Genomic DNA, 24,652 nt, shown 5'->3' on the forward strand with positions numbered 1-24,652 from the left:
GCGTAAACAGGACCTGAAATATTCATCCCCTGAAACTTGCTTACAAACTTCTGAGTTGTTTTGAGACTAAATAAAAAAGTTACAGAACACATTTTAAGATTTTCTTTCATCACATGTTGATCAAGGATTCATTCACACCAGTCCTGTATAGTTCATGTCTCTAGATATTCTGGTTCGTTTATGGAGGTATGAATGCGTAATCAACCTCTGATGGGAACCAAAAGGTGAACTCTGGTCCGCTTAAAAACCTACGTCTCAGTTTGGTTGCAATGAACTTTGGTGCAGCTCAAATGGATATGTGAACGCCAAGAGGACCGGAGACCGGAACCGGAAGTGGACTACAGCGCAGGGTATTCACGTATGTAGCGCTCGCAGTAGAAATGGCTCAAGGCCTTTTTGCCAACAACAAAAGAGAAATCCTATAACAGTTTGAATCTGACGGCACTCCATTTTTGTTCACATTTTCTGAAAAGGCAGTTGATTAGTTTTTGTGTCGTTTCTCTCAGTGGTTCTTGGTGCAGGGCCACCACAAGAGAGGGGGTGTGAACAGGTTTTCTAAAGGGTTTGGTTGGTTTGAACACAGTGCAGTGTGAAAGCGAACTGCAGCAACTGAAAATTTAACATGTTGCAGTTTTGGTCCTCAGTCAAACTGAGTTTACCGGAACATCAAGAATGAAAATACCCTTAAAAACTCATCAGTTCTCCTTTAGCACTTGGCTAAAACTGATTTGTTTTAGTTGTTGGTTCAGCTGTTCAAGTTAAAGTTAAATTCAGTAATTACATTTCTTTTGTGTGTATTAACACAGGATTTTCACTTTTTCTTTCATACAAAACAGATTAACAGAGATACTGATCTATAAAATAACAAATAACCAATTAGATAAGAGAACAAACAATAAATAAAAAAGAAGGTATACATTAAAATGGATACAATTAGGACAAAGACAAACCGGAACATAACCAAGCGGTGGGTTAGGATTTTTTTTTTTTCTGGTTTTCATTATTAATATTTTCCCTTTCTTTAATATTGCTTGTTTTAATTGATCGACGGTCACACAGATATTTTGGGTAGAAGTGGGAAAGAGAGGGGGAAACAAAAACCAAACCAGAACAAAGAATAAATAAGAAAATAAATTAAAGATAACTAAAGAACATGTTTTGTGATCTTATTCATAGGTTCTCTCATTGGAGGACCTTCAAGTGTCTTTAGTTGGAAAATAGTTATATTTTTGGAACAGAGACTTGGTGGAGAGAAGAAATGCACTAAGCATTGACTTAGGCATTATTGGTGGAAACATCCAGCAGCTTATCCAAAGAAGAATTTCATTATTACTCTAACTAAACCAGTCATGTTCTGCTCACTCAGAGTTTCTAACACATAAATACTTACTTCCTGACACCACCGACTAAACAACTTGTTTGTTTTGCATACATAACTTCCTGTTTTCTCATCTGAGCATAAAAACCACTGATCTTTGGTTTCCGTTCTGACTCTGATCTCAGACGAAGAAGTCTTGTATTTGGATGAAATCCTCTCTGTGATCACACGAGGATCTTTCATTTGCTTTTGCAGAACATGAAAGAGAATGAGCTCCGTAATGTGGAGCGGTGATTACTTAGCGAGTGCATCAAAGCTCATGGATGGCTGATAACACGTACCATACGGTGGGAGTAAAAACACTCTTCCAATTACCTCCCCCCCCTCTTCTCACCTTGGCTCTTCCCCCTGCAGCCGGCCCTGCTCTATTATCAGAGCCTGAATACATTTTCTGCCAGACTTCAGAGCCACATAATTGAAGGTAATGAAAGGAGTTTGATTATAATTACAACAAAAAAGGGAAAGAAAATCAGGCAGTGTTGTTATTTTCTGGGGCCCTCCAGATCAATTTGGCGAGTCTTCATTACCATCATGTGTGTTTTGCTTTGTGTCAGTGGGAGAGAGCCCATGCAGGTGTGAGATGAAGGAAGAGAAGAATGGAGACGCTCTCGACGACTAGAAAACAACAGAAGGTGGGGAATTACGAGTCCTCCAAACACAGAGGGAATACCGGAGGGACGGGTTTTCTCTGTTTACTCCTGGTTCAGAAACATATTTCTCCTCACGGCACAATTAACTTCCTTCTGAAAGTTTTGTGATTTCACACCTATGAAAAATATCTACCCCCTTTGGATGTTTTACCCTTTTATTGCTTTTTCAGATCAATCAATCAACAAAGCTTTTATTGAGAAACAAATGACCAAAAACAACCCTGAAAACTAGGGTTGCAACTAACGATTATTTTAGTAATTGATCATTCTATGGATTATTCTGACGGTTAATCGGTGATTCTGATGAATAATTGATTAATTGGATAAAAAATAGGAAGATTCACATTAATTAAACCATTTGAGCCTTTTTGTACAATACTAGAAATCTACTAAAAGATGCAAATGATTCAATTAATTTTTTAAAATAAAGTAAAACTTTACTGCCTGAAATGCAATAAGGCAATCCTGTCGTGTACGCTTGATCATTTGGACCAAAAATGTATCTGCAGTGAAAAAAACAAAAAACAAAAAAAAAAACCTTCCAATATGAACATGTGAAAAGCTCAGAATTTTTGGCTCAACATCAATACAGAGCACACTGCAAAAACACAGAATCTTACCAAGTATTTTTAGTTTCTGGTGCATATGTCCTACTGTTATGCAAAATGCACATTTGAATTAAGACAAATCTATATTACAATTAACTTTTCAGTTGTATATAGGTGCTGGTTTCAAGTAAATAATTCCATAATATTGATGAAAAAGTACCAGTTCCACTGGCAGATTATTTAACTTAGAACATGGGAAAAATATCTTGTTATAAGTTACATAATCTGCCGGTGGAACTAATAATTGGTAAGGGTTTTCTATTTTTTTAGTGTAGGGCCGATCTATTGATTTTTTATTTTTTTTTGCATTATCCGATTAATAATCCGATAGCAATAGGTGCTTCACAGGATATTTTTTTCTCTTTACAGAATTTGAACCATTTCTGTGTAAAACTACACATAAATGGTTTGAAGAAAACAAGAAAGATGTTCTAGAATGGTCTAGTCAAAGCCTAGGCCTCCGTCTGACGGAGAATATGTTCAGAAAATCTAAACTGAAAGCTTGATGCAGAAAATGAGGATTTGTAAAATGCTGGAGCATTCTCATGGTGCTCCAACATTTATTCGAGTGTAAACAGGAAAAGAGTTGGCAATCTAAATTTTTTTATTCTCACTAAACTCCATTTAATCAGATAATTAAAAGAAATGTATTTATTTCCTACAGAGCTGCCTGTCCGCCTTCTTTCCTGTGAACCTGGGATGTTAACATGACTCTAATCCTCGCTGCTAAGCCGACTCTTGTCTTTGCTCACTGCCCGTAAAATGTAAGCACCTCTGGCCACTCCTGCTCCGCGCTCTGAGCTCCGCGCTCTGAGCTGTGTACTGTATTTATCAGTACAGTCGGCTGCGCTGCAGTTCCTTCTCTATGCTCTGAGGGGAAAACCAGAGGCACGCACCGCCTCAGTGAGCAGTGCTTATTCCGGAGTTGGAGTCTGATTCGAGGCGGGACCGAGCGGGATGCAGCTCGCAGGAAAATTTGTTGAGGGAATATCGGCTGACCCAGTGACTCAAAAACCTCTGCTGCACCGCAGAGTTTTATTTAACTCGTTGGAAACAGATTTGGCAGCAGCTGTAGCAGAATAAAAATGCACAGGTTGTGACTGGTTCAAGATGTTTCTTTATTTTTTTTATTTGATTTTACAATGTTAGGACTTTAAAAGGGACTTGTTATGCAAAATGCACATTTTAAATGTGTGTCTCTACCAGTGGTGGATAAAGTACTTAATGTACTTCAATAAAAGTACAAATAAACAGGCAAAAATGAACTCTAGTGAAAGTACCACATTAACATTTTTACTTGAGTAAAAGTACAAAAGTACTGGCTTTTAAAATTACTTGAAGTGTTAAAAGTAAAAGTGTTTGCTGAATGTATCACCTAATGGCTAATACAATATCATTAAGTGTTCCTATTGTATTTAATTTTAAATGATCAGTAATGTATCGTTTTAAAGAACAATGCTGCAGATAAAGTATGTTTTTATTGTGTTTACTCTCTGAGATCTAGATTTTAGATTTGTGATTTTATGAAATAAATTTAATCAATATCATTATCAACTCAAACTCTTTATTCTGCTTTGCTCCCATCTCTGTGCCATAATCTGGAGGTCCCATGCCATCCCTAAAAAGATAACGCACTGGGCGTTTACCCATATCGCCCAGGTCAGAAACCACCACTGACTGCACCATTAAACATAGAAATTAAGACAATGCTCTATCAGTAAACAATGCTCAAATATGAACACTGACCAAGGAGCAACAAGCAAGAAGTGACCAAGCACACGGAGTGCACCGTGACTGTTCTCACTCTGTCCCGCTGCATGAAGCCAGTCAACATGTATGCTTTGTATCGCCCATAGACCTATCCTAACCAGTTTAAGGTAGCATAATAGGTCACCTATAAAACCAAACATGCATTTAGAAAAGGTTTAAAATTATATTTCTTTACATACATACAGTAGACTGTTTTAGGTTGATAATTATGTCTTGCATTGTTAAAAAGATAGGTACCTATGGTGAAAAACACAAGTTAAACATACCTTTAATTAGGTAGCTTTTGAACCATCATGTGACACATGATGGTCTGAGCTTTGACACCCAGAGGCGTGTTCGGTGCCCCCTCCGCTGCTTTTTAAACCAATCATGACACATCATTTCAATTTCCATTAGCCAGCACAGGCACAATTTCTTTTAATATCTCATTTGAAAAACATGGAAATGTGCTGCAGTACAGGTTTATGGGGCATCAATCAGAGAAAAAAGGTTGTGTGGTTGCATTGACAGTGTCAAAAGTGTATATATGATATTTGTAAATATTGGTCATCTAGGTGCATTCCTGTTTAAAATTCTTACAGCAGGCTAACATAACTTTCCCAGTTAATGTAAAGTGATTAAGAGGCTGTAGTGCTGACATAGCAAACAGGTAATAAATAAAATATAAACAAACGGGCCTACATATTTCCAATTTGTGAAATATTCAGAATAGGAGACCAAGCAACACCTCTTCCAGTTAATGGCTACTTAACACAGTTCATGTTACATTTCCAATTCATTGAAATAAGTAGTTATAGTTTTAAGGCCTAGGGCCCCAACTAGCTCATCAAGCTTGCAAATATCCATTCAGATTGTGGGAAATGAAGGAATTTGTCACAAGAAATGTAGACAATCGATACACGCGGCTTGTAGAATAAAGCACAGTACGCCCAAATATGTTGTAGTTTAGCTTTATAAGAATTTCAACCTCCAAAAATGTAGTATTTTTTGCTGAAAACCCAGTATGTCATCGTTATGCAGCTAAACCCAAACAACAAAGCTCATGCCGCCGTAGACGCCAAGCCGCCCTGGGCAGCTGCCCACGTTGCCCAGAACAGAAACACTTACTGTTGACGCCATAGATTAAAACCAAACACGCTGCAGCCAGACTTTTCAGAAACAACCCAGAGAAGATATTTCAGGAATTATTCATTGTTATCTCTACATGTTGGTTCACCAGCGTCTCCGTCCTGCTGGGAGTCTGTTAGTGGATCTGACTGCACTGCAAATAGCTCCAGCAGCCACTGACAGCAGCCTCATGGATTTCCAATGACCTCAGTTGGGCCAATTAAAGATATACGGAGAGGATGATTATACGTTTTATTGGAGGGGAAGGGAACAATGGGCTCTGTAATGACATGTGACAGCTTTATTAGATGTCTCCGTTCTTTCATGTGTTAAAGAGGAGAATAAAGGAGTGGGACAGCTTTTCTGCTGCTGCTTTTATATCGGAATTCATCAGATCTGGTAAATTTATAATACCCTCTACTGAAACATTGTGCAAATTGGAATTACGAAAATAAATTTGCTTAATGGAAACAAGAATTTTGAAAAAAAAGTCACGCTTTTCAATAAAAAGTTTTTGCACTAGGGTGAGGTGGTTTTTCAGCTGTGTGGAAGGTAGTGTATTTCATTGGAAACACTTTATTCGCATCACATGAGTCGTATTCAACAACCGGATGTTAGTACTGGCAAAAAACACGAAGAAGATAACAGGAAGTGCTAGGAGAATGATGTTAAATGACTTATTGCAGGAACAATGTTAGGCCCCTGATTTTAAGTGTCTATTAATGGAAACAATTGTTAAATCATGTTTTTCAACAGTAACAGAAGATCACCAAAGTTTTGTGCACATTACTAACGGAAGCGCGGCTATTGTGAGAAAATTCTAAACTGTATCAAAGTAACTCTTCAAAAAACAAAAACACTGCTCTACATAAGCGCTCAAAAAAGTAGATTTAGACCATTACACAGAGTTAAACATTTCAATCCTCCATTTTTTGTAATTATGGATGGATGATACCGAGAACATTTCAGAAAACTAGAAAATAAATTTCCTCTAAATGCTTTTCCAGAATGATGTTAGAAATGAAACCTTGAGCCAGTTTGAGTTTCTCCAAACAGATAAATTTGTTTTCCTTTCTCTCTTGCAGGGCTTTATACATATAGAAGTTCCTGAGACGGTGGAATGACACACTGTTTTGACTTTGAAATAAATACTGCAACAAACGGTGCACCTTTCATGACCCGGCTCAGAACGCCACCGGTCCTGTTGTCTCCCATCTGCGCCGCCGTCTGCAGAGCAGATCCCTTCAGCGAGGGGTCTGACAGTAATGAACTGTGACTCTGTCAGGCTGGAAAGGTGGCGATGAATGTAGATGAGGTGGACGAGTAATGGCTTACATGGAGGTGAGTGTCAGAGATATTGGGTCTAATTTTTATTGATTTTTACACTCTGTTAACTTCAGTAATGTTGGACATGATAGCAAACGTGGCTAGTCAAGGAGAGATACCATCATGCAACTTGTAGATGCAGAATCACAAAAAAAATTGCCTTTGAGGACTGGACTTGAGCAGCCCTAGTTTAGTTTTAGCCATATTTGACTAAATGTTCAACAATCTAACTGCCTTCAGTTCAAAGACTAAGAATCGTCTGATTGATGCTCTCCTTGTTTGTCAGTTTGGGTGGACGTCCACATTTTGGTTGGTTTACATTTCATCCAGGTTTGAGATGATGGATTAAATTTTTGAGATGTTCAAAGCTTGGAATATTATTTTATAATCTATCCCTGACCTGTCTGCTGTTCCTTGATTTTCATCATGTTGTTTGCTCACTAATCTTCACAAATAAACCAGTGCAGCCTTCAGAGAACAGCTGGATTCATACGGAGATTAAGTTACGCCCAGGAGGAATCTAAAAGACAAATACTTGCACTGGATTTTTAAAGATTCATATTAAGGGGCGTGCTGTGGTGGCGCAGGGGGTTTTAACGCCCCACGTTTGGAGGCCTTAGTCCCGACGACGTTTGCCGCATGTCTTCCCTCCTCTCTTCACCCTCCTTCCTGTCTGCCTACTGTTGAAAAAAATACGAGCCACTAGCGCTGCAAAAACTCTTCGGAGAAAAAAAAGGAAAAAAAAAAAAAAAGATTCATATTAAAACATCAGATCCCAATGAAAGTTTCTATCTCCAACATTTTTACAGTTTGTGAAGAATAATGTAATAATATAGATAAAGGGTGTGAATACTTTTTGCAGCATTGTATATTTAGAGTTGTTACATTATATTAACAGTCTGATGTTTCTGATTTGCATGGTTTTAATCAGTTTATCTTGTGTTTTCGTTCTCTGGTTGTTTGAAACGTGCTTCATGAATAAACTTGATTTAATTTAATTATCCTCACTGCGGGCGTTTTAAGCTCCTTCACAAAACATCCTGCTGTGCAAAACAAAGAACATCACAGAAGAAACAAGAGATGATTAACTAAGCCCTTCCTCACAGCACTTAAAGGATTTCCTTACAACAAATTTATACAAACCTTATTTTTTTATGTCCTTCACATTATTTGATTTATTCACCAAAGTGCTTCTGTGGACAGTCAGTAAAATATATCACAGGGTTAACTTGACATCAGTCTAATAAAGAGCTGTGATTACATGATAAATAATAATCTGTCTGACGCCAACTTATTTATTCAACATTGGAACAGAAAACTATTTGAGTTTTTCTAGGAAACTGTATTGAGGTTTTTTTTACTGGAAATACGAGCATTTGGTTGAAAGATATTTACAGCAAAATTTTAAAAATTGCTTAAAAATTTACAGTATGGGGTCTGAGATATAGAACATGTTAGATATTAATTTATTAATGTCTTCAAAGTCAGGAGTTTACAGAAATATCCCTGCCTCTTTAAACAATTTGAAAATGTCCAAATAATGATGTCATGGCTTTGGAAACTTCTGATAGGTTAACTGATGCTTTTGAGTTAATTGGAGGAATACCTGTATCTTGAAACATGTAAGTCAACCCAAGAACCAAAGCCAAAGACCTACTGAAGATGCTGCAGCAGCAGTGTGATTATTCACAGTGAAACGTGTCAAATATGATGTGTCTGACATCAAACACTAATCTATGACAGGATTACTGGAAAGGAACCAGAATCAAGAGTGGCCCAGTCAAAGTCCAGATTGATCCTCGTTGCATCATCTCTTTCTGTAGTTTTAGCTTCTTCCGCTCATTAAACTGCAGTGAACAGCAGCTACATGACAACTGCTGTTGTCAACTCTAAACGAGTTGACAAGTCTCTAAACGAAAGACATTTTCATGTAGCGCTCTGTCTGCAGGTGCTGCCCTGTCTGCGTCTCATCTGGTGAAACAGTTTCTGGTTCAGCTTGTCCAGATGTCACAGTGACCCAGCGGATACAAGGTGACACCCTCGTGTGTCCAGTCGTCCTGCACCGCAACAAAACTCCATCACTTCCTCAACAGACCAGACGTTTAAAGAAATCTATGGTTACAGATGTTGGGATTTGTGCTTAGTTTCAGAAACTAAAGTCCAGTTGACATTAATCCAGCTAATTTCAACTTCATAGGAAGATTTTCAGTCATAACTAGGAAAGTGTGAGTCAGAGTTGATCTTTTAAAAACAAAACATTATCTTGAACCTGGCTCCCCTTGCATTTAACTTGATCCCAGTGAGCAGCTTTTTCCTTTTTGTTTCTTTCATGCTTGCCTCCATTTCTTCATGCTAACGCTCTCTCCGGTCTCCTGCTGCACCGTCCCATGTCCCTTCAGCAGACAAACCCCAAGTTACATTTTGGAGGAAAAAAGTAAAAATGCACTTTTCTTGTTTAGCGACATCACATATTATCAGAGCAGGCTCTGGGGGATCAATTACAGATGTCTGGTTCATTTTCTCATAGAAAAAGCTACTGTAGCTGTGTTTTCATCAATTTTTTTATTCTATTTTATGCTTTTTATTTCTTTTTGAAGTATCGCATTGGAAAAGGTTGATGTAAACATTTTTATGCTCACTTGAAGTGGTTTTTAGCTTTTCTGATAAAGTTAATGTGCCAAATGGGAGATGGAAACATCTCCTGAATAAGTTCTGATGTAGCAAACTCTCCCATCCACTGGTGGTTCTCTTACTTACCAGAGTCACAAAATTAGAGCGAAGTTAAAAGTCCAAAGACTCTATTTATCTATTTTTCTGAGCTGTGTGATCCAAGCTCATTTGCAACCTCTACTTTCTGTTATTGCATGCATAACGTAAATATTTGACAAAAATACCTGGTTGACAAAATTACCAGCAGACGGAAACACACCTATTTTGCGTTCTCTTTTTTGCTAATTTTTTAAGGTTTGCTCAAAATGAAATGTCTCTGCATCCACGAAGCCTCCTTTTTAATTCCTTTGGGGCCTTGGGATCATAGTTCAGGTATTAGTTGAGCTTTTGAAATGCTATTCAGCTGCTCATGGTAATAAAACAGATACATCGTTGCCAAGGTTACGCATCATAACCGTTAAAAAATAAGGGCACTAACCATTCCAACTGCTCAGCAACCAGAAACAGAGGAAATAGCTGTCAAAACAAGCAATGAGTCGACCAAAACAAGATGAACAAAAGTCTAGAAAAAAACAAATCAGAACCAACTTAGCAGAACGAACGTGCAGAGCTAACGTAGCAGAGCTAACGTAGCAGAGCTAACGTAGCAGAGCTAACGTAGCAGAGCTTACAGTAGTGCTAAGATGGTTTTCTTTCCACTGTGTGAATTAATGCATATTGAGGTATATTTGATGTTTGAATTATTGAAATAGGCAGTTTTAACATTTTATTTGGCGTCTCAAGTATTCGCTGTGGTTCCTAAAAGGCCAGATAGAGTAGTTTTAATTTTTTACCTGTGTAGAAAAAAAAACACAATAGTATTAACTTATTGGCTGACTAATGCTGTTGTCTGTTGTTCTTGTATCAATCTTCCAGATCTCTAAGGTCTTCTGGTTCTGGTTCTGGTCTGCATCTCCAGAACCAAAACCAAACATGCAGAAGCAGCATTCAGCTTCTGTGCACCACAAATCTGGAACAAACTTCCAGAAAACTTAAATCAAGGCCACGAACAACCCACCTGTTTAGTGCTGCCTTCGATTATCAGTTATATAATTACAGTCTTGATGATTACGATGATGACATTTGGCAAAATATAATGTTTATTGCTGCTTCATAATTGGTTATTATATTATGTTTTATGGTGTAAAGCACTTTGAACTACCTTGTTGCTGCAATGTGCTACAAACAAACTTGACTTGTTATATAATCACTCCATCCTGGAGTGAGATGTGCAACAGGTTGCTTAATAAAACTCAGTGAAGATGCATCTAAATGTCTGCAGAGAAATAAATTATGCAGGTAGTTTAGAAGAAATAATTTGCTGCTGGAAATCTCCATTGACTTTGTGAAGTCACTGGATGGCTGTTCCGGCTGTGAACTCATTGCTGAGCAAATCCATCCACTTAGCATATCATCTATTCAGCTTCCCTGGTCGAATATCTGACCTCCTGAGGTCCCCGGCTGCATAAATTTACCCCTCTTCCTCCAGAACCAGAAAATGGTAATTTCAGCAGCGGCTTGGTAATAACCCTCACGCTGAGCCTCGCTGTCAAACAAATTTCGTAATTTCCATTTAATTCAATGCTGAAATCTTGTGACACGGCCCTGCGAAACAGAGAAAGCCGACATTAAATCTGTCACCTCCTGTGGGCAGATTACGTTTCCCATCACGCCGCGGGACCGTCTTTGTTGCAGCTTTAATTGTATGCAGATGCTTTGTTTGCGCCTCCTTGCTGTTCCCGCTGCACCTCTCTCCGCTCACACAGGAAATCACTTGTCACGTCTCCGTCGCTCAGAGGCTGTCCAGTTAAAACAGCTCTGTCACTTCTTATCTCCTGTCATAAGCGCAAAACTCGTTTGTCTAAAGGACTACATGTCACCTCCTCTCCCCCAGAGTCCTGCTGGAAATATGAGCTCCTCGCTATCGCTGCTTAAATTTCCTCCCTCTGAGGAAAAGCTTAAAAAAAAATCCTCCTCTATCCGCACTTTGCAGGTTGTCAAGTCGAACATGAGATCTGAGGCCTTCACTTCGTTCTCCTTATGATGCTAATGCGATCTTCGCTTTGCATTTAATCCACCCCGGTTTGATACGTCCTCCAAAAATCCCCTGAAAACCAACATCTTGAAAATGTTTCGTCCAGCTGACAAAAATCAGCATCCTTTTGGACTGGCACTTCCGAAGGCCACTCACCCATCACTCGGAGTCTCTCTGCACCGACCACTACCTCCTGCTCATCAGCGGAAAACAGCAGCTTCCCGGAGGTGGATTTGACTTCAAACATCTTCCCTCGCGCTTTAAATCCGCTGGATCCTAAAGCGAACACAAACAGAGAGAAGACATCAAAGAGGAGGACTGAATCCTCATCAGTTCCCTCTGGAAGTAAAAAAAAAGAGAATGGTGAAGTGTCCTACAGGCCTTACTGGATTACTGTATTATTGTACTTACTCACCTGTGTTGTTGTAAAACTAACAAAGTTATTTGGAGCTCTGAAAAGTTCAAGTTTTCTCTCAAATTTTTCTCAAAAATTTGAGAAATTTCTGAGACACTGAGTTTTTATTACCTGTAAGCCACAATCATCAAAATTGGACGAAACACAGACTTGAAATATTTCAGTCTAGGGAAAAACACAAAATTTTACCAAGCGTTTTTGGTCTAGTTTGTAGTCCAGATATGGTAATACACTTGAAATAAGACAAAATTAATTTTCAGCTAACATTTCAGAAAGACATAGGAGCTTGTTTTAAGTCAACAATTCCTTAATATTAGTTAAAAATTATTAGTTTGCTTACAAAAGTACGTTATATAAGAAACTAGTACTTAAAAAAACAAAAATACTTTACTTTCTAATCTTTTTCACGATATTCAATTTTTTTTTCGATGTACCCATTATGGATAGATGCACAGAGAAATGGAAGGACAATTCAAATCAATTTATAAGCATATTATTCATTGAAGAGGAATTTGCTAAAATATTATAAAACTGATACAAGTACAAACAGAAAAAACTAAAACCTGCAGCTGCTGTGTTTTAGTCCTGCTGGCAAACTATTCCAACCGTGGTGACTTCATCAGTAAAATTTTTATCTTCCACTTTATGCATTTAGGCCAAGACAGCCTTCTATTATTGATGGAGTAATGCTTTTTATATTACTCCATCAATAAAAGACTCGGTAAATTTGTTTATGAATTGAGCAGAAAGTGGGTTAGAGAGCAACACAATGGCACTAAATGTTGAGGTTGCTCAACCAAAAAATGGCTTGATAAGAATTACATTAATGTTCAGCAATGGCCAATTCAAAGTCTTGACCTCAATACAAGAGAAATGGCGTGGAAGGAGCTGAAGCGAGTCGTTCATGTGAGGAAATTGTCCAAGAGAAACTGTTGGTTTGTTCAAATGAGCAGGATGAGATTCAGCTGAGTGGTTGTACAGTTAATGGAAATGTTTGCAAATATTGAGCCACCAGAGGTTTGCATTATAAAATAAAAATTGTTGGTGTGTTTAATTATCCTGGTAGTATCGTAACAGCTGGTTCTCCTTGATAAATAAATACCTAAGCATTATATCAAGTACTTCATCAGGCCCTTCTTAATGCATGGAATATATTTTTCTTCTTAAGTGCAGTTGAAGAAAGTAAATGCTTAGAGACAGAATATAGATCTAATAATGTCATTTTTCTTTGCTTGTTTAACTGACATTTTTTTGACTGTGACTTTACTAAAAAAAAATGTTTCTCAGCAATTTACCAAAAAAAAAAAGTTGTGGGACAAAGTCTGTTGTAGTAAACTGCAGAGGCTTGACAATACTGCTAATAACTGCCAGGGTAATTTTTTGTCTTACCTGCACCAGTAACATGGTTATACTTCTATATCTATTTATAATTACTCTTCTAGGCATTCAGTATTTTTTTTCTGTGTACTCCGGTAGCCAAGCAACAGCAATTTGTTGCCAAACTTACTGTAGTGTCTTTGTGCAATGGCAATAAAGAAGCACAAGTCTAAGTCTACAATTATTGTCAATCACTGAGGCTAACTGTGCTAACTGAGGCTAATTTTGTAACTGCTGCACAAATGATATTTTGTGCAGCAGTTACAAAATTCTGCTGGTTAAATCAGTTGTTGAAAACCACTGCTAGGTTTACTAATGCTAGGCTAATTGGTGCTAGTCAGTGCCAAGGTGCAAACCCAACAAGATTTGCTAAGCAGCACTACTAGCTTTTAAAACAGTTTATACTGTAAAATTAACAAAGCAACAGCATTCTAAATAGAGCCAATTATATGGTTTGTGTTTTAACATAAAACCATATGTAAAAATAGTTTTATGCTAAGACATAAAACCATTTTTATGTTTCAAAAATGGTTAAACCATAAACATTAAACCATTTCAAAAATTATTTTAGCTTAACTCAAACTAAACAAGTTTCAACAATCAAGACCCAAGAAGCCGTTTGGCCTCACCGTTCATCTCTCCTCGCTGCTCTGATTTGCTGACAGAATCTTTCTCTGAGCTGGGCTTGAACTCCTTTATCAGTCTTAAATCAGATTGTGTATTATTTATTTATTAACTCACAGCCCAAATGGGATGCTCTGATAGGCATTAGCCATGGCAATGACTGCTTTAAATTTCACTGGCAGATGGGTAAGGGGAAAAAAAAATATCTTTGGCTAAGTTATGTCCAATAAGGCTAGCTACCATCTGAGCAGGAGGAAAGACATACCCGCTTTCCTCCTGCTCTTTAAATGTTAATAACTGGATTGATATCATAACATAATTGGAAATTGCAGACATAATATTCTGACTTAATGATTTTCAGTTAAAATTTATAATAACATACCTAAAGACGTGTCAGAACAAACCTTCAGCAAATTTGAGAAAAAAACCTCTGGTGCAAGCAAACATACCTGAACGATGTCATGACCAACAGAAAAACACAGGCGAATGCGTCCGACCTTAATTGCTTTGTGTAAGCTAGCGGCAGAAAACACTCGCCTTCCAGTGTGACTGATTGACAGAAGAGCAATTCATTGTGTCATTCTCCAGGATGATTCCAAGTTCCTCCTCATAACATGAACACAGGTTAGTCATCTGAAGGGAAAAACACTGGGGCGAACTCGGGTGCGTCTCTTTCAGAGCCAGAAGCCAAATGTCGGCGCCCTTTTCTAATGTGAAAGACACTTCCTGGGCTTGTTCACACAGAGTGAGCACCATTCATTCAACGCCATCATCTCCTTTGGGTTGTGACAGGTGCAGAAAGTAAAGGAGAGACTGTGATTATGGTACAAGAAAAGAAACGGAGGCTACGCTCATGAAGGGCATATTTCTGAGGATTAACAGGATTTAAATGAACTGGAAATGATGAGCTAATATTACCCAGAATAACACATCTGCACCACAAAACTGCTCCTACTCCTGCTTGAATTGGCTTGGAAGATGTCAAACTCTTTAAAATGGCAATTTTGCAGTCAACCAATTTTAGAAGTGACCTCAAGTAGATTGAAAATCCTCAAATGAGGTTGAATTTGAGAAGGTCAAGTGGGCCAGACTCCTTCCAAAGTGATGTAAGAGACTCATTGCCAGTTATTGCAAATCCTTGACAGGAGTTGTTGCCACTAAGAGTAGCACAATTAATTATGTTTATGAGGGTGATTATTTCTGCATAGAGGCAAGTTTTTAAATAAAATCATCATTTAAAATGTCATTTATATTTACTTGGTTTATGTTTGTCTGATTTTGCAATTTATAATGATGAATCAACTCTTTAGGTAGCATCAATAGGGACTGGGTGTTATGGGAGTTATAAGATAATAAAAGCAAAGACACCAAGTGAAAAAAATAGAATTGAAAACCCCCCAAAATCGAGACAAACAAGACATACAGTTACTGACTGACATTAAGTTAATCAGAGCGGATTTTGCTCTTTGAACGTTAAACGTTTAGCTTCAGATACCAAATATGATCCATTTTCTAAAACTCAATTTTGTTTAAAGCATTTTCCGGCAACAAAATAATTTTTCTTCATTAAAACTACAAAATGGTTTTGTTTTACCTGCTCAACAAACTAAACATGCAGTACATTAATGAAACACAGTAGCCTGTCTTTTGAAGGAAATGGATCTGTAACTCATGACAGACCCAGAACACGATTGTTTAGACAAGCTACCAGATACCTAAAATTTTGGGGGTGTTTATTTTCCATTTTCTTGGTATCAAAAGATATCTACGATCAATAACCAGATCGGGATTTGACTGTAAAATGTGGTTAAAAAAGGGGAATAATTTGTGTATTTTCTATTATAAGAAGATCTAAATTTGTCAAGAAAAATCTTGCCATAAAACCTTTTGTGTCCATCTGCATTAATCAACTGTGTTGGAGTGCAAACTTACACAGTTACAATCCCAATGGATTGCAGTCAGGGGCCACAAAAAATAGTCCCGAAGGCCACAAATTACTTTTCACCACCCCTGGTCTAGTAAATCACTGAGAAACACCACAACAACAAATTACTGTCACTCCAATAGATAGAAGAAAGGATGGCATATTGCAAAATACTTGTATAATTTAAATATGTAACTTAAAAATAGGTTTTAAAAGTGGTAAAAATGTTTATGTGTACCATCCTTCGTCTGAATGCAAGAAATCTTGTTTAGGTGGAATAACATGATAAAAACAAATAAATAAACAAAAAAAAAAAAACAACTGAAATTCCAGTAAATATTAGAAAAATAAAGTTTTTTCTTCAAAGGATCCAATTAAATGTTCCATTTTCTGAAATCAAAATTTCTGTGTGCAATATGGGAGTAAATGATATACAGTTATTACTGTGAAGAGAGGTGAGATGGACAGATCGGGTTTGGTGCATGTGTTGCTGATTTAGATGGTATCTGGCCTCTGAAACATCAATGGGCTCCATGAAAGCAGTGGGTGTGGCTCCTGCTGAGTCCTACCTGTGACGAGCTGCGTGAGCAGCTGGTTGTTGCTGTTCACGATGTTGACCGAGACGTTTCTGGACGACTGTAGGAACAGCGGGCGGCCCTGCGGAGAGATCCACCGTGTTATTCATTTAAACACTCAGCCTGGATCAAACAGCACAGAGCTGCCAACAAACCCAGCATCAGACGTTAAGCTCCTTTATTTGCGGGATATGTTGCATGTTGTTTACATAAGGAAATTTTGCGCATGCATACAGTGCTAGATGACAAAAAGACGATTCCTTTACTTGCCAAAAAAAACAAAAACAAAACTGCCATCCATAGCCATGCTGCAGCAGTAGAACTAGAACAAGAAGGGGCCCAGGATTGAACTATGGGGTACCCCACATGTGATTTCTGCCTGTTCCAAGTTTTTAATTGACACAAAAAAGCCCCTGTTCTTTAAGGAAGATTTGAACCAATTAAGTTCTGGACCAGAGTTCAACCCACTTCTCCAGTCAAAAAAAATCAGCCAAAATCCAAAGACAAAAGTCTGAACATTAGACATGTTCAACCCTTTTTTGGTGGGTCCTTATCTGCAGTTTTTCCAAGCTGATGAGAAGCAGCAGTTGTTGCCCCCTGTGGGCTTGGTGTTATACTTCCTCTTGGGTCTTTTAATTGCATTTTGGAGTTAACCTTAACTCCAAAAGTTTTTGCCTTTGAGCCATCAGATCATTAAACTACAACAGTTTCTCCAGAAAGAAGTGAGTACAGTTACAAAAGTGCAACTTCAGAGTCAAAACCAGCCCTGTCTTCATCCTCCCGTTGCTTTTGATAACTTTTTTTTCCCAGGGTTCTTTGAGTGATCGTGAATGCTGACCACGTCAGACTCTCTCCGGTTAATCTTCATGCCTCAGTCAACTTCCTAATTAGAGATAACGGCCGGGCCACTGTGCTCCGCTCCCAGCCCAGGAAGGGATTGGCTTGTGGGGGTGCGAGTGTGTGTGTTTGTGTTAGTGATGACATTAAACTTATTGAAGTTTCAACAGTAAATACACATAATGTGTGATACACAAGTAACAACAGGAACAATGTGACAAGCTCAGAAAGGAGAGCAAGAAGCAACGGAGGAGCTGGAGTCATTTAAGGAGGTTTCATATTAAACTTTGATCATGCAGCTATAGAGATGTGGTTTACTCAATGTGGGGCATGAAGGTTATTCACTAAGCTTTTTGGCTAAACAAACCTCCATAGTCTTTAAAATAATTAAAGAATTAGATGCACAACTTTGAATTCATAATCGATTTTTCTATGATGTCCACAAGGTCAAAATAATGTACATTTACACAAGTACTTTGGAGTCACTTTAAAGTACTTTGGAGTCATTTTAAACACACTTAGCTTGGCACTAGTAGCCAAGCTAAGTGTTTGTTTAGCCAGTTAGTGTTTTTGCCAACTTCGAAAAGTTTTAGCGCACTTAACTTCTCAAAATAACTTTTCCTGAAAATTTTCAAAGCGCTAATTTACTTGGTTGCTTTGTAAACTTTCAGTTGAAAGTTTACGTATTATCTATTATTCTTCCGTTAATGCGGCTCGTACCGCTGCATGCCCACCCACAAAAGTGGTATCAAAACGTGCTGCTCGATCCCGGGAAGGGTGCTATTATTTTTATTGGGATTCGGACTTACGATGGCGACGTAAAAAGAAAAAAACAAGCAAAATTTCCAACTGCCGAAACGCAGAGTATAACTGAAACCAACTGCAGCTCCATTAGAGTGAGAAATGAAGTGGATTTTTGACCCCAAAGCAATTTTGAAATTGCTGTCACGCCCACAAATATCGCCCGATTTGTATCAAACTCGGTCATGACATTGATACGAATGCCTGCTCCCGTAAAATGTTTTCGAAATTTCTCTAGGGCGTATGGTTTTCTGACAAGGTGCTTCAGAGCGAAGTCATGCGCCAGGGTAACTGACAGGTCTCCCAGATTCACTTCCATGTATTTCTTAAAAATATTTCAGCTCAGCACATCACCATCATCACTGCAATTACTGTGAGTGAGCTACAAATATGAATCGCGGTACTATGGGAGATGACAAATAGCCCTCTCATACGCTTCAAACAGTTTTCCAATACGTCTCTCGGTTCCTGAATGGCAAGGAGTTGTTCGGACTGCTTTTTCCATATAAACTGACTGGGTGTCTCACAAAGATAGAATTCTTTCTCCACCTCTCTGTTTCACACACAAATAACAGTTAGCAGAGGATTGATAACCATAGCAACGGAACACAGGAGGCCATTGGCTGCTGGTTAGGACTACAAAAACTCATCACTGTAGTTCTAACTAACACTCTGTTAAAACAGAGGGCTGAGCTGCCATTTAGAGCTACTGGCTGTTTCCGCCAGTATATAACTGATTTAACCCAATCACTGTTGCTCATAGATTAGTGTAGCCCTTTAAAATGAAGTTTACTAAAAAATTCAAAATAAAAGCCTGAATATTCCTCTCAGGTCTTTCAGAAAAACTTACTACTTCAAACTATTAGAATTCTGTTTCTCCCTGTCTGTCTCACTCACATGACAGTTGAGCTGCTCTTTAGAACTACAATGACTCAAGGTTAGGACTACAACATGGCGGACACTCAGTGCCTACAAAAGAGGTTTGAGCCGAATGCAAGAACTACAACATGGTGGAACTGTCAGTTACTACTGAGAAGGAATGAACTGGCCTATAGAACTACTTGTGATTTGGGCATTTTATAACTGATTTTATCCAACCATTGTTACACATGGGATTAGTGTGGCCATTTAAAACGAAGCTTACTGAAAATTTCAAAATAAAAGCCTTGACAATTTTTACATGAGATTATTGCTCTTTTGAGCATTATAGAAACGATTTAACCCAATCACTGTTACTCACGGGATTAGTTTGGACATTTAAAATGAAGCTTACTTAAAATTTCAAAATAAAAGCCTTAATACTCCCCTCTGGTTAGTTAATAATATTAGCCTGTATTATCTTTCTCTCTTAGGTTAGTGAGCTGCCATGCATAGCAAGGCAGTACATTAACATTAGCACAAACATTAGCATTTCACTGCCCCCCACCAGTGCACCGCCTACGGTGGTGCAATAATATTTCCTTGCATTATCTTTTTCTCTCAGGTCAGGGCACTGTCTTGCGCAGTGAAAATGCATTAGCGTTAGCCTTTTCCCTAAAATAAGCTTTTAGCTATTTTTCTTACATATTAGCCATGTTTACAACACTGAATGTAGGAAGTCAATCTAAGACAACATTCTAATGATACCCCACATGCTACTGACAGCATTTAGTCTTACATTAGCATTTGGTTAATTTTAGCCAAATACTAATGTACCATTCAGTATTTTAACATACTGAATGGTGCAAGTCCAGGTTCGTCAACATGCTTGTTACTCTTCACATGCTATTGATTACATTGCAGCTCTCTTTAGCATTGATGGTATATTTTAGCGTCAGAACGCTGGGTCCAAACCAACGGGCACACTTTGGCAGGCCCCGGTTAAATTTCTTCAGGAATTTTCTAGTATTCATATTATTATTGCTATTATTATTACTAAGAATAATAACAATTATTATTAGAAACAAGTAAAAAATTCCATTATCCATCTATTATTTAATGTGCACAAAATCTTTTTTTACTGTGGGAGGAAGCTGGAGTACCAGGAGAGAACCCATTCATGCACACGGAGACTGCAAATCGTCCCATCGGACCGATCTTTTTTGCTGGGTCCGGTCTTTTAATGCCACTTCAGCAGAAGTTGAAGGAGACAGTTTGGGCTCAACTGTCTCCTTTTCAGAGCAAATGTTCGCAGCCGCAGATATTTGCTCTGAACAGGAGACAGTTGAGTTTTTGGGCTCAACTGTTTGCTCTTCAGAAAGACTCAATGATTCATTCTCTTCTCCTTTGAAATCTCAACGCAAATTTCTGCTGCATTTTCTCTGGTCAGAGAATCCATGGAATCCTTCTCTGGTTTCCCAGCTGGAGGTTTGAAAAGATAATCATCAAATGGGTCAGAGACGGTGTACTCGTTCTGATGGTTCAAGTTTTTCTGACAGAAACCTTCTCCAGCTGGAGAAGGTTTGAAAAGATATTCATCAAACTCATCATACTCTGTGCTCTCATCCTGGTAGCTGCTGGTGTCAAATTCAATACCTGGAAGCAGCTGGTTGAAAACTTTCCTCACTCCACTGTAAAATGTGACAAGAAATGTTGCCTGCTTGGAGAAGAGCTACAAAGAAATAATTTTGGTTGAATAATTTTATAACTCTGTTACTACAGAGGAGGGCTGAGTTGGCAGCTAAAAAACTACAATGATGGAGGAACTTTGACTGACTACAGAAGGAGGCTGAATGTTGGAACTACAGACACGGCAGAATGTTTTGGGCATTATAGAACTGATTTAACCCAACCACTGTTACACATGGGATTAGTGTGGCCATTTAAAATGAAGCTTACTGAAAATTTCAAAATAAAAGCCTCAATATTCCTCTCAGGTTAGTGGACATCCATAGGCGGTGCAATAATATTAGCCTGTATTATTTTTACCTCTCAGGTTAGTGCGCTGCCTTGCACAGCAAGGCAATGCATTAGCATTAGCACAAATATTAGCATTTCACTTCCTTCCACTATGATCTTTTTCCCTAACATAAGCATTTTAGCTATTTCTTATACATTAGCTATGTTTAGTATACTCAATGGAGGAAGTGAATGTAAGACAACATGCTAGTGATACCCACATGCTACTCACAGCATGCATGCTAACATTATCATTTTGGCTAATTTCAACTGATACACTTACTTTAACATATTCAATGGTGCAAGTCCAAGTTAGTCAACATACTTGTGATTCTCCACATGCTACTGTGTAATTTTTTAGCTTAGCTTAGCATTGATGCTAATTTTTAGCATCAGAACACTGTGTCTAAACCGACCAGCACAATTTGGCAGGCCCAGGTTAAATTTCTTCAGGAATGTTCTAGTTTTCATACTCTTATTTTGTAGGTGTTAAGACTGTTTACGCAGCAATTCTGTTTCCTCTCCTCACATTCTCTCTTCTTTTGATGCTGATATATTTATTTCAACAAGAAACATACAGGAGCAAAATAAAACACAGGCATTAGAGATTAAGATACAAGCATAAAAACAATATCTAAGGGCTTTATGGAACAATGTGTCTTATGTCAAAATAAACTGGTGCTTGAGAGTTGTAGACTTTAAAGGGCAGATATAATTTCAGTTGAAGTTAACGCTTCTGCTAATCACTGTGTTTGCGTAGGGCTTTAGCGATAGCAGAACTAGTGTTTGTGATTAGTTCTTTGGGGTTAGCGCAAGTAACTTTTTTTAATTAGCAGTGCCCACACCTGCCAGTGAGTTTAGTCAACCTAGAAGTTAAAGAAACTGATCCAGGTTGATAACAAACAGATTTCTGATGGATTCAAGTTGTATGGAAAACTTTAACCTCTGGGATAGGGTTGTCTAAATGCTAATTTTTGAAAAGAAAAATACTTGCTAACTTTTTTTTTTTTAACAGAAGCAGAAAATATTCTATATTTGTTGTCTTAATTAGAATAAAGCCAATAAGTACAATAATTTAGCTCCCATTCAGAAAAAAATGCTATTAAAAATTGTGCGTTTCTGTGATTCAAATATCCAGAATAATGCCAGAAGCTTGATGGAATATTAACACCAAAAGAAATAAATAATTTCTAATAAATATTTTGATCATGTGAATAACAGAAAATCCACAAAAAACTGAACCTTGTACACCAGGATCCTATTTATAAAATCATTTCCGCTGTATGATCCATAATTATAGAAAAATAACAGTTCAGATTAATAATTTAAAGTACATAATTAGATTTTTATTTCCATTATAGGTGGAGGTAAACTTCAACTTTATGAGTTGGTTTTAGATTTAGCTTAAAACTAAAGAGGTAGGAAGATTTGTAGAAACATGCAGTCAGTCTGTGAGAAATAACTTTAAATTTGAACTTTCTCCATATTTGCTGCGTGGTCCTGAATAAAAAGTTTTCACTATATTTCTCTCAGTTCTCTACCTTACAGTGTGAAGCTCATTGTGCTGACAGCTCATTGCTCATTCGTTAGCTCTCATTACTCGCGGCTCTGCTCAGCTCAGCTCAGGCACAGAGCAGAAACCTTGTAATATTTGTGACTTTTGTTTCAATATCTTCCATTTCTAAAAGAGGAATACACACTGGGAACATTTCTGCCCTATTATTTTGTACTAAATCATATCCTTAAGTGCCTGCATATAATATATTTCTAATATATCCACTCTAGGATAGGAACAATCATCTGTATTTAGGCTCAGCGTGCAGTACTTTTGTTTGTGAATGTTGCTGATAGTACAGGGGACCTTATTACACCCAGCAGGACAGCCCCCATGCTGAAAGTACATCCATAGACTAGATAGTTGAATTAAAATAACCAAATAGAGTTGACAAAAAATCTCTGGAAGTAAATCTACTCCACACATAGGAAACATCTATTTGCTTCAAATCATACTGCATAATTTCACTTTGTGAATAAATTTCTCTCAGCTGTTATATGTTACTTGCTGGGCGACAGTTTGATGTTACTACCAAGTGTTTCCTCGCCAGCCATAAATATGCTGAAGAGTGGAGATGATCCACCGTAAATGAAATGAAAATACTGCTACAGCAAGGTTTGGCCCATTGCACTTACAGCTGAAATCTAAACATGTCACACAAGCAGATGCCTAAAATACCAGCAATTTGTACTGCAGTATGTAGGGAAAGCCTCAAGATATACAATTCAATGTTTCAAAAAGGCACAAAATTTCTCAGGACAACTTTAAACATACATTTAGCATGCTCGTCTGTTAGTTAAAGTCCAGAACACACATTTAACTGAAAAACTGTGGTAAGACTTGAATTTTGATCAATATACATCCAGTCTGACTGAGTTTGAGAAATTTTGCAAAGAGGGATGTAAAATACAACCTGTCTTCAATTTCACCCTTATGCACCAGGTCTGGTCATGAAGTTTAAAGATAATACTCCAAAACAGACTAAAAGTCTCCAAGAAGACACTAAAATTGTCAAAAAATCTTGTAAGATTAGAGCTGGAATTGATCCAAAATATCAATAATATTAAAACCAGGTGTGTGTCAGTATCGGATTGATAACAGCGTGGAAAGGTTGATACTTTAGGTTCAGAATCCCTTTAGAAATGTTGTTTTATTTCTGTATTCTTGTTTCTCAACTCTCAAAATCCAAAACATTTTGTCTTGATTAGCCATACTGTGTTTTATCATGTTGAGCTGCCGCAACTTTTCTGATGCGAGTCAGCAGTTTCTATTTTGATCTTGTGAAATACAATTTTTCACTCTGTATTTATGTTAAATCTCTGATTAATTCTGGAGACCTTGTTTTTAATGCTGGTTTGTTTTCACATCAATAAGTAATGAACTTTATGTAAATTTATGTTAATTTCAGATAATAAATAATAGTCCTTCTGTTGATATATTTTGGCAAATGTTGACGTTATAATAGTTTTTCATTTCAGAATTGCATATATTTTAAAAAGTCAACAGTATTTTGTATTGTTTGGAGTACTGATGTCATGTCTTTACATTTTTGCTCACTAGCCTTTCTTGTTTCCATGTATGTCATCGGTTGTTATCAGTTATCGGCCTTTGGAGTGAAAAAAGTATTGGTTATTGGTTTAGAAGAGAAGTTGTGTAAACTTTGTCCAAATTCTGTCCTAGGTTTGAAGACAATATTTAAAGGAAAACCCACGAAAACACCTACGAGTCAAAAGTTTGATAATATAGCAAATTAATAAGTACCGGAATCAGCAATATCCTGTATTTATTTGGTAAGGAATTGATACCAAAAGATGCAGTGTTGCTCGCCTCTAGAGACCAGGAAGTTTTGCAAAGATTTCTCTTTTAGATTCTTTTTCAACTCGATTTAATCTTGAATTGATCATTTTTACCTGGCTCAACATGTTGGATGTGGCCATACAGCTCCTCTCACCTCGGCTGTTTTGATTCTCTTCACCCTTTTTCATTTTTCTATTCTTAGTCCTGATTTTATATTCATCTCTCCTCTCAGTTTAATCGGAGCAGACGTCATCTCCACTTCCAATACTCTTCTGGCAGCAATAAAT

General features: G+C 37.6%; 1 protein-coding gene across 2 annotated transcripts in view; it reads right to left on the reverse strand.

Annotated features, from left to right (window-relative positions):
* Window positions 1–24,652, reverse strand: part of sgcd (sarcoglycan, delta (dystrophin-associated glycoprotein)) — a 259,342-nt gene that overhangs the window by 44,173 nt on the left and 190,517 nt on the right. For both annotated transcript variants that reach the window (XM_032576208.1, XM_032576207.1), the window contains 2 exons: window positions 16,493–16,580; window positions 11,740–11,859 (listed from right to left, as the gene is read on the reverse strand). In XM_032576208.1, coding sequence (XP_032432099.1) covers window positions 11,740–11,859; window positions 16,493–16,580 — 208 coding nt within the window. The remainder of the gene's footprint in view (window positions 1–11,739; window positions 11,860–16,492; window positions 16,581–24,652) is intronic.

This window comes from Xiphophorus hellerii, chromosome 11, assembly GCF_003331165.1.
Source record: "Xiphophorus hellerii strain 12219 chromosome 11, Xiphophorus_hellerii-4.1, whole genome shotgun sequence".
Taxonomy (NCBI): Eukaryota; Metazoa; Chordata; class Actinopteri; order Cyprinodontiformes; family Poeciliidae; genus Xiphophorus; species Xiphophorus hellerii.